This window comes from Symphodus melops (genome assembly GCF_947650265.1).
Source record: "Symphodus melops genome assembly, chromosome: 19".
Lineage (NCBI taxonomy): Eukaryota > Metazoa > Chordata > Actinopteri > Labriformes > Labridae > Symphodus > Symphodus melops.
The window spans coordinates 11,281,978-11,292,691 of NC_136709.1; the positions used below are offsets into that span (position 1 = coordinate 11,281,978).

General features: G+C 40.9%; 2 protein-coding genes across 5 annotated transcripts in view; one reads left to right on the top strand and one right to left on the bottom strand.

Moving 5' to 3' along the window:
* Positions 1-8,246, bottom strand: part of ttll5 (tubulin tyrosine ligase-like family, member 5) — a 43,987-nt gene extending 35,741 nt beyond the window's left edge. The window contains exons 1-13 of one of the 4 annotated variants that reach the window (XM_079370365.1): positions 8,078-8,246; positions 7,666-7,816; positions 5,497-5,603; positions 5,290-5,396; positions 5,106-5,188; positions 4,295-4,401; positions 3,883-4,013; positions 3,688-3,770; positions 1,715-1,784; positions 1,539-1,623; positions 733-834; positions 527-618; positions 256-363 (exon numbers count right to left, since the gene is read on the bottom strand). In XM_079370365.1, the coding sequence (XP_079226491.1) occupies positions 256-363; positions 527-618; positions 733-834; positions 1,539-1,623; positions 1,715-1,784; positions 3,688-3,770; positions 3,883-4,013; positions 4,295-4,401; positions 5,106-5,188; positions 5,290-5,396; positions 5,497-5,561 (1,033 nt within the window). In that variant the 5' untranslated portion in view covers positions 5,562-5,603; positions 7,666-7,816; positions 8,078-8,246. Of the gene's footprint in view, positions 1-255; positions 364-526; positions 619-732; positions 835-1,538; positions 1,624-1,714; positions 1,785-3,687; positions 3,771-3,882; positions 4,014-4,294; positions 4,402-5,105; positions 5,189-5,289; positions 5,397-5,496; positions 5,604-7,665; positions 7,817-7,895 lie in introns of all 4 variants that reach the window. The other 3 variants (XM_079370366.1, XM_079370364.1, XM_079370367.1) reach the window with 3 other exon arrangements.
* Positions 8,247-8,812: 566 nt separating this feature from the next.
* Positions 8,813-10,398, top strand: erg28 (ergosterol biosynthesis 28 homolog). Its single transcript, XM_079370126.1, has 5 exons — positions 8,813-8,953; positions 9,158-9,307; positions 9,693-9,783; positions 9,867-9,985; positions 10,065-10,398. The coding sequence occupies exons 2-5, from the start codon at positions 9,175-9,177 to the stop codon at positions 10,151-10,153; spliced, it is 432 nt and encodes a 143-aa protein (XP_079226252.1). The 5' UTR covers positions 8,813-8,953; positions 9,158-9,174; the 3' UTR covers positions 10,154-10,398.
* Positions 10,399-10,714: the final 316 nt, after the last annotated feature.

The window sequence follows — 10,714 nt, forward strand, 5'->3', positions numbered from 1 at the left end:
TGAAAGGAAATGAGAGGGGTGTTGCAGAATGGATGACTCAGCAGTGTGTGTGTCTTTGAACTGTGAGCAATAGAGCGAATTTGTGCAGAGTTCAGATTTTAATCAAAGGAAAACCTCGTAAAGCTGACTTTTGCGGGACTTCTAATCATCATGTTCCAGCACAACATGTTTTTCTTACCCTCAGCCTCGTCGCCGAGGGCTAAGAAGACCACTAGGTTACAAAAGGTTCCATGAAAATGAATGGGAAAGGATTACCAAAGCAGTTTGTCTTGTGAGGAACAAACATCTTGCAGGCAGTGGCAATCTGCAGCTCAGCACTCAGAACAGCTTTGATGATGAGGTCCTCCACCTGTCTCATCAGCACTAGAATAGACAAGATGAAGAGATTTGGATTAATCAATGACTCCTGTTGAGAACCTTAGAGGGGGAAAAAAACAGCAAATAAGAGAAATGTAATGTTGTCAATGACAGATAGAACAAAGGAAAAGATTAAAAAAACTGAGAAGGGAAAAAAACGAGGACTCACATGTGGTGTCCTTCCCCTCCTGCTTCAAATACCTCAACACTGCACTCATACTCCACTTGTTCCCATAATCCTCAACTTCAGGGTCATCGCAACTGAAAGGAAAGAAAAGCACTTCAAATGGTCCAGTTATGATCAATGGGTGAGTCAATCCGGCTTCCCATAACAGCTGCACGGTGTATGTATGTTTCATGTCTGATGGACATTACCTGACATAATCGCTGCTCTTCTTGTTCAGGCTGTAGTTAGTCAGATGCATGAACGTGTTCTTTATGTTCTTTGCTGTCCGGTCATACTTGACTGTAGCAAATCTAAAAGGCAGAAATTAAACGTTCGCTACACATGTTTTTGCCATAATGACAACATCCAAAAAAGCTGACACTTGATTCTTTTTTTTTTAATTTTTGATAGGGGCACTTTGGAGAGACATTAGTCTCTGGCAGCATTTAAGAGGAGTGGATGCCACATGTGCAATAATGAGAATTCCTTGGCAAGCTCTGTGTACCTGAATACCAACACAACCCAAAGGAATGTCAGGAGATAAAAGTGGGATTCAGAATTTGGCCGTGATTTATTGCTCGCAGCTGATAATCAAACCAGCAAACAAGAGGGCGGTGGCACTCTGTCTCCAGCACGAACCTCGAGCCGACCTGTCGTTTCATAAATCATCCAACCTCTCCTGACCTACCTGCGCCTGTCAAAATAAGCCCTTTAGGATGAATGGATTACAGTTTCACCAAATACCAACAAGCAATAAATAAAGGGCAATCGCACAAAGACACGATCAGCAACATTTTGTTGAGCACATCCTGAAACTGGAACAATAGAGCGCTTTGTTGTAGAGTCTCCGACACGGTGCACAAGGCTCATCAGCCAACGTGAAGAGTTAAGGCTGCCCTCTGCTGGGCACTGATTGACTGACCTACAGTTAGTGCTCTACAGATGTGCCGTCATAAAAATAAGTGTAGCTTCAGGTGATTTCACAAACAAGGCCAAAAATCCAAACACAGGTCACCTGGCAAGGCCCTCCTCATACACGTAGATGAGGAGTGGATCGTATGATGTCACCAACACGTACAGCCGCACATCAAACTTGAACTCTGTAACCAGAAAAAGAAAAAGGTTCAAATCTTCAGTCAGCATGCAAAAAACACAATGCCTAACGAATCGAGCTTTGTCGGAGAAACTCACCATCGATCAGCAGCGGGTTGTTTATGTAGCGAGACACCAAAATGTTTTCATCCATCGCAATCTGATTTGGCTGCAAATCACAGAAAAACAAATAAAAGAGAGAATGATAAGGAAAGATGAAGACAGTATTTATTATGATACATCGTCATCAGTTAGTCATCATCAGTCAGTTATTTACTACAGTAATAAAGTGGGATGACACTGGACGAGTTTCAAGCGTGCCTAACAATCTCAATCAACAGTAACAGGACTTCTCTGACTGACGCACCATTCTGAATGTGTCCCATCCCTTCACCATATATTCATATAAAAACAGCATTAAATACTGAATTCCAAATGCATGATGTGACACTGCTGTTAACCATTAACATCATCAGATCCAGAAAAGTCAGAGACTGCAATGACACTGGCCATGGCGGGTCAGCATTCAATAACAGCCTATAAAAACACAATCTGGAGGTGGGAGAGGGGTCATTTATGAGGTTGAAATGTGTTGCAGGTGGGGAAGTTGAGAGGAGATGTGATGGGGGATGGGAAGGGGGGGCAGTGCAACCTCAGTGCTGGCTACAGTTCAGAGAGAACCTTAACACACACACACACACACACACACACACACACACACACACACACACACACACACACACACACACACACACACACACACACACACACACACACACACACACACACACACACACACACACACACACACACACACACACACACACACACACACACACACACACACACACACACACACACACACACACACACACACACAAATGAGAGTATTTCTTTCTTCTCTCCAAATATCGCTTTGACATTCTTTCCACTCTTTCATAAAAATGCCTGAAGAAGAAAAAGAAGAATCGTGCATGTGTTTTTCAAGAGTCAGAACCTTGTTGAGCTCCCCCAATAAGCCAGAGCCTTGGACGAGTGTGATTTACTCCACAAAGCCTATTAATGTCTGAAACACTAGTTGATATTTCTTTGAAAGACAGCTGCGTCTGTGCACACGCACGCACGCACACACGAAACATCTGGCTGAGGGACTGTTTCAGTTTGCACAGTGTTCTGTTTAAGTCTGCTAACAGTTAACTCCCTCTATGTTTATCATCAATGTAAATCTGTGTTAGAGGCTGAATTGTCTCAGTGAGTAATATTTGGTTAGCGTAGCTTAGCATAAAGCTGTGTTTCCTGTTTGTGAGGACCGGACCAAACTGTCTGCTGGCTGTAGCTTCAGGGTTGTTCCAGAAAATATGCAAGGTGTGTCAAACTTCTCACCTCGCTCTCTATATGCAAGCCAATGAGCTTATTTCCCTTGAATCAACGGAGTCACACAGTGCTAAGGTGGAAGTGAGTGACACGCGTGTTTGCACACACGATGGTGATTTTTTTTTTTCTCGTCTCGGTCTTGATTTCCTAAATGTCTGGCTCTCGTCTCGGTCTCGGAGCACTCTGGTCTCTAGTATGTCTTGGTCTCCGTTAGTGTGGATTTGACTACACTACCTTCCTCTAAACTCATTTGTTTTAATGTCTGTGTATATGTGTTTGCAATGTGTGCCATTTACAAACAGAATTAAAACTCCTGATATTCCAGTGTTTTGAATGTCAGTCAAAACGCTCAAACATCTAACAGAGGTCAACGGCTTAATTACAGTATGTTTTGAAGACGCAAATGTAGCCACCCTGAAGTCGCCCACTGGTTTGAGGACTGCAGTTTAAAGCCTCAGCTCGGTATTTGTGCTGTCAACATGTTATTGTGGAACTAACAACATTTAGATGACAGGGCGCGCACAACCTGCTTCACCATCAATTATAGAAATTAGACCACCGTGCATCTGTTGGAGAAAAAAAAAAATCTAATTCTCTGGAACAATTTTCTAAAGTGTCCAGATTTGTAGCTGCTTTTTTTTTTTTTTTTTGGACAAAGGATCAAAGAACTATGAAATCCAGTGTCACAAATCACTCACATTGCTGACCAGGTAGATGCCCCGCCCTCTCGAGGATGCTACTGGTTTAATAATCCACGGGCCTTTGTCCTTGGCGAAACAATCTGGAGAGGTTGGAAAGAAGAGAGAAGAACATTTATCACGTCTATGTTTGGACTGAATGTGGACGTTTCACGAAGAGAGAGGGGGAGAGCGTGTGTGCGTGAGGCGTCTTACTGCAGAACTCCTGGTATTCAGAGGGAAGCACAAACGTCTGAGGAACAATGTGGAAGTTTTTGAAGCCGTGAGTCTGCTGCATTCGCTGGATGTTTTTATAGAGTCGGTCTTTGCGCGTCAATTCATACGACCTAGAAAGGAGCAGAGCCTCCGGTTTAAAATACTCCAGCAATCCGATAGGCAGCTTTGAAACTGACGGAACAAAAATAAAAGCACACATAGATCGCCCTCTGCCTGACAGTATGATTCATTTCATGTTTCACAGAGGCACTGGTCCAAACTAAATGCACTTTGCAGTGGAAGCCAACAAACACATTGCCTGAACTGAGGGGCTTAGAGCGGCTCAGTGCTGATATTTATAACACAGAAAAACAGTGGCAGTGAACTCGTACATTCTAGCTCTCTATCATACCTGGGAAAGTGGTTGACCTTCTGAAAGTCTTGAAGGCTGCGGAGAATGTAAGGCTTGAGGTGTGATCCTGTCCACATCAGGTTGAAGTCATTACTGTTTGGGTGAATCTGAAAAACAGACAGATGGACATCCAGTGGATTTATTTAAAAAAAAAAATGTAAACACAATCAGAGAAAAGTAATCCTCTAAACTTTATCTTCCAGTCACCTTTATTCAATCAAAGGAACAAAAGAGACACTCGGACACCAACCTGCAGAGATACAGCCTGCTCTTTACAAATTATTGCGGAGGGAAGGCAAAACGTGCAGCTTTTCGTTGCCCTCATATTATTTAATCTGTTTTGTTTTGTTTTTATTCCAACAATTCTTAAAAGGGGCGGCGCTAACATGGCAGCCCAGTGTCATGGAGAGAACCAGATGTTTGCAATAAAGTCTTATTAAGTTTGGCTCAGTCACGGCCGTGGTAGACACACGTCTGCCTTTGATGATGGGTTAACGGGAGTCGAGCAGCATTGAAGTGAAATAAAAAAGGAATTATTGTAACTGCTCGGAAAGGAAAAAAAAGAGGATTGTGTGACCTCGTGAAACAGGATTAATGCTCTTGAGGTCATTTTGTTTTTTTCCATGAGTGCATTGCTGGGTTTTCACCTCAGTCAAAACATTATCAGTCAAAAGAAATCAAAACAGTCCTACTATCGCCAATCCTGCACAGGCAGGAAGTACGTAGATATCACATGTGGCGAAAAAGGCGGTCCACGTTTCAAAAGGTAGACTAATGGTCTGACTTTCCGTGGCTTAGTGGAGAACTTTACCTCACTGAATCCATGATTGGTAAGTATTCCTCGTACCAGGCGGCTTTCTGTGCGCACAATCTTAAAGGCCATACTGTATCGCTCTGAAATGAAACACATGAGACAAAAAGTATTCTAAGTACATCACTTTTTGAAGGTTTCATATTGGGATGGCTTTATTTTTTCATTTTCATTTTCACTTTACCTCCAATCGAGCAGATCTTGCCATCTTTGGAAACGGCAGCTTCAGGGACAAACAACAGAACTGGGATTTTCTTGCTGAGGCCGCACCAGGCGATGCAGGGATGGTCTCTAGAGAAAAAGAGAAAATCATCAAGTCACAGTGAAGTGCCGCAGTAATCTGAGAGGATAAAAGTTTCACAAGGATAAAGTTCCCTGTAGACAGACGCACGCTGAGGTGAACTTCACAGCTCCACATGTTTGGCGTTCACTCCCGGATGATGTGAAAGAGCTCATATGGGTGGTTTAGCTAACGCCTGGGGAATGTATCCTGAGATGCTGTTTGTTTCAGATGGACAGATAGAGATAGAACCACACACATTTTCTGGAGCTGCTGGGCAACAACAAACTTATATGCTGTACGAATAAACATCCCTGTTAACCCTCAGACTATCTGATAGTACCAGACACAGCCTGCTTATCAGGAGCTAAAAATAAGATAAGGTAGCGTGATGATGGAGTAGCACTCAATCAGGCATGGACAGTTGTGATAAGAGGGAGAAGCACGTAAACAGCGGCTGCCCCTAGCTGAGGCGTCCAAGTATGACTGACAAATATGGCAGCTAGTTCTTCCTCTGTGCTGGTTTTTAAACACTCTGTTAATATTTCAGCTGGTTGTTTGAGGGAATATAGAGGAACAGCAATACAGTCGAGAGACAATGTACAACAACTGTTTCAAGTCTTGACAAAAGGTTGCATTGTTGGCATATTAGAGCAGAGTCTATGAGACAAAATTTTAAAAAAACTTTACCTAAACTGTTTGAAATGGGAATGAAAAGAAAGGAAGACAATATGTGTTTCACACACACTAAGTGTGAACCTCGAAAGTGAAGAGAAAATAAAGAACATTTTCAAAACAGTTCTTATCTCAGAATCTGTACTACTTTGATTTGTTCCTAAACTAAAGGCCCCGTTTCTATGACCAGCCTGGTGTTGCTGCAAGTTTGGACAACTAAAGGCAGCTCTCAAATAAAGGCCCCTGTGTGTTTAGAGTTGATCAGTTTGCAGATCACAATTAACAAGAGTGTGGTCCCTCTCTCTCTCTCTCTCGCTCGCTCACAGTGCAGCGGATGTCAGTAGGATCAGAGCAGTGATTTGTCAGGTTGTTTTGTTTTCTTCTTTACTCTACCTCTTGTACACATTTAAAGGTTTTTTTTCTGGTGTAAATTTACAATATTGTAAAAGTCCCGTCTCCCGTTGACGCCTGTCCTTAATAAAGGCAGGGTCATTTTATAGACACTGTTGTAAATTAAAGTACGGGCTATTTAGTGAAGATGGTTTCAGCTCGTGTGTTTGTTCGTACTACTGGAAACAATATTCGAGTTAAAATGTCAGACAATGTTTGGATTCCAGCTGCGTTTCCCTTCTTAATATTTCAGTGAACAGAAATGTTTCAACTTCTCGATAATGTGCTCATCTTTTCCAAAATAGTCCAAAAAAGATCATTTTTATTGACCGTGTTTAATTTGATCTTACAGAAAACATAATAATCAAGATAGTGTGAAAAACCAGATGTGCTGTGCTCTTCTGGTTTACATACACTTCTCTTTGTACAAGTGACTTCTCTTACATGTGTTTGTCTTTATGTGTCCAGGGCTGTAATGCTATATACCTTCTAGGTCTTGCATTATTCAGAGATGCCTGTCACCATAAACTTTCACCTGACTAATATCAACTCTTTCTAATGAATTAGGAAAGACAATATGAAATAGCCTTAAAGTCAGAGTCAAGCAGAAGGACTGAAAAAAGGCTCAAAATCTATTGCAAGGGATGTGAGTTTGGTGCTAAGATGAATAGAGGGAACTGTAATATGTCAGTGTGGGTAGATATTTCATTGGATAAGCTCATGTACATAAAGTAGTCTTTAAAAGCTTACCAGCCACTTCAGTTGAACCAGCACTGGTCACCTGGAAGTTAAACCCTAATACTAAGCAATCCAAACTAATTCAGGAGATGGACATTGGCTCAAAAGCAGGCACAGTGGCTCTCAGTCAGGTATCACTAAGTGTATCTTAAGTGGTGATTAGTTGGTAGACACAAGATAGCACAGAACAACTGATGTCATGATGCCCTCTCCTCCCTATGACCCTGACACTAAAAGAGATTTAAACTGACAAGATGGAGGGGATATGAGCTATGACTTACTCATCTACTTATATTCAAATGTCTTAATGTTCCAGAAGCAAAGCCAACATGTCATCAGATAAGCATGCTGGTCAACAAACTAGAATAAATGTTCTGTTTTACGATGTTATGACAAGCTATGACAAGTAGTAACGGTGCAGACTGCCATGGACCACAGTCTTTATATTACAGTACAATATAAAGTATAGACACTCACTCGAGGTCGTCATCTGAGGAGGACTCGGAGTCTTCCTTATCCCGGGATACAGCTGGCATCTTCACAGTGAAAGTAAAAGACGCTGTGTCAGGTGAAATGTCCCCGTGTGGGCTTGTAAAGGCTTCTCCAGCATGACACCTAACATCTCCACCTGCCGAAACAGCGGTCATTGAAGAACACGGCTCAATTTAACGCAAGAACATTTCTGCAAAACACAACATTATACTTACAAAGTCCAAAATGATGCTCTACATTGAGAGACAACAGCTTCTCAAGGGCTCTACCTGTTTTATTGACCTAAAGGACTCAACAGTATCTTTCAATTAAGGAAACGTTACCGTACACACAATACCTTAAGACGTAAGGTAAAAACATTAGCTATATGAGGCTGAATCTAGGTTACACACGTTACCTTAAGAATGGGAAGACGACCAGGTAAAGTCTACTTATTCTGAAAAAGGTCTTATGGCCATTTTAAACACCGTAAATAAGCTAGGTAGCTAGCTGTCAACCCAGTTGATCATCGCGGTTAATCTTCCTGGTAACTACAACAACTGAGTAGCAACAGATGAGAGAGCATGCGCACTCTTTGTTTGTCCGCCTGATAAGATAGTGCACTGCATCCTTAAATTGGGTGGCTGTCACTGTTTTCAAACGTGCATATATGTTGTTGGGTAATTTGAAGCGGGTGCAATATATTCATAAAATTTTAATAACACAATAATAAACTTACCAGCTTAAGGCAATGCGTATGATGGCTATAAATGTTTTGGGGGTTTTGTTTAACTGTAAAAGCCAAGGAGATTAAATTAAAGGAAAGTAAATGATGAACACTCAACGTCAAAATATAATACAACGATGTAGTCATTTGATTATGATATCAATAACACATTAAATCAGTTATTTATTATATTGTGTTAACGTCTATCTATCATATCATATTTAACAAAGATAAAAGTCCTTACAGAGAGTTCTCTTGTTCCATGCTTACTCTTTGGTTAAATGCAGCCTAGCTACAGTCTACAGGTGACTGTCATTCTAAAATTATGATTGGCTGATGAAGAAAATAGGCGGGATGTAAATGCCAATACGGGCCAATCACATAAATGGTACGATTTGATGGAACCATTTCTTAAGCCCCGTTATTGGCCAGAGCCACAGTCCAAGCTTGACATGTTTTATCGAGAATATAAGACCGTACACAACTGAACAGAGTCCCATTCAATTGTTTTGAGTTTGCGTTCATCTTTTCATAGCTGTTTATAGCATATTTAATAGACACTGAAAGGTAAATATACGAACCATATGTCTTATTTGATCGTAAAATGTCCTCTGGTTGTACCTACCAGGTTTTAGCACCATTAGCTGTTGTGATGTGTAAACAGGTCTGTTATTATGGCTGCAGCAAAACCAACCACTGGCATAAGCGTTCAGTGAGTCTGAAGTATTTTGTTCTGCACACTGACCTCACTGACTTCTCCTCTCTTGTCAGGTGATTTAGACAAAAGGATGAGTCGCTTTCTGAACGTCCTGCGGAGCTGGTTGTTGATGGTGTCCGTCATCGCGATGGGAAACACCGTGCAGAGTTTCAGAGATCACAGTTTTCTGTCAGAAAAGCTCTACACAGGCACACCTGAGTTTGGTGAGAAAACAAAGTCTGACTGACCATATTAAAAGTACATTAAAGGTTGCCAAGATAAATAACACCTCTTTTCTTAAGCCAACACTAGTTCATGAGATTTAAAAAGATCTGATTGGCTGCTGTCGTTGCTTGAGTCTGGCTTGAGCATAAACACATACAATTAGATAAAAGTCCCTACTGGCATTTTAAAGTCTTTTTATAAATGATTTACATGTATGAATTCATTATAAAATGGACAGTGAGTCTATTTTTTATTACCTAAGCAGATTGACAGGGCTCTAATAATATATATAAGAGTTATGGCTTATTTTCTTTATTCTGCTTTATTTAATCTTTTTTCCTAACCCCTGCCATCCTGACTTTCAACTTCTTCCAATTTCCCCAGTAAATGGTCTCCAAGCTCGAACATTTGGTATTTGGACCTTACTGTCATCGATCATCCGCTGTGCATGTGCCATTGATATCCAGAACAGAACGTAAGACCGGTCTCAGTTCCTATGAGCTGCTTATGTTGGCAGACGTAATGTGTTCTTACTTTGTGTCACTCTGGGTCCTGCAGGCTGTATCACATCACATTATGGACGTTTGTGCTGGCCCTGGGCCACTTTCTAACTGAGGCATTCATCTACAAAACTGCACCTCTGACGATAGGGGTCATGGCACCTCTTATTGTGGCAAGTGAGTGATGAATGAACACATTTTAGGGCCTTTAAAAGGTTTTAACACACCTCTAAAAAATCCTGTTGTGTTTCTGTAGGTTTCTCTATCATAGGGATGCTGATTGGATACCAGTGTATTCCAGAGTCACAGGAGGTAGTTGGAGCAAGACAGAAGAAGCGTAACTGAATCTGGGTTGTCAGATTTTCCTTTGGTCCATTGAACCTACCACTGGACACTTGTGGACTGGTCCTACTAGAACTGCTTGTTGCCTTGAAGAACATCAGATCTGGATTTAAATGGTTACATCTTCTTAAGACTTTATACATCTCTTACTGGTCTTTATTAAATGTTTTCCAAGTTGATATTTTGCAGCTGCTATCACAGACCTTTTTGTTACTGAAGCATATGTAACACTATTGAGTTAATTCTCATTAATATAAGGAAGTTTGTGTCTTTATTCATAAATATTTGTGCTCATGGTTTCATTATTGTAAACTTTTGGATTTATGGAAAAGACTGTTTTCTGAGTGTTTTTGTTTTATCGAATCATAAAACAACTTCATACTTTGATTTTATTCATGAGTTTATGAACTCTGACATCTTTACAGTATAAAACTATGCTCTTCATTACAAAGACTCACATCGCTCGGCAATTTCTCGTCATGTTTGTTCTGTGCTGTAAAAAGTTTGTAAACCCTTTGAGATGACACACAATTATTGTTCCATAAAAGTTTTATTCAATGATGG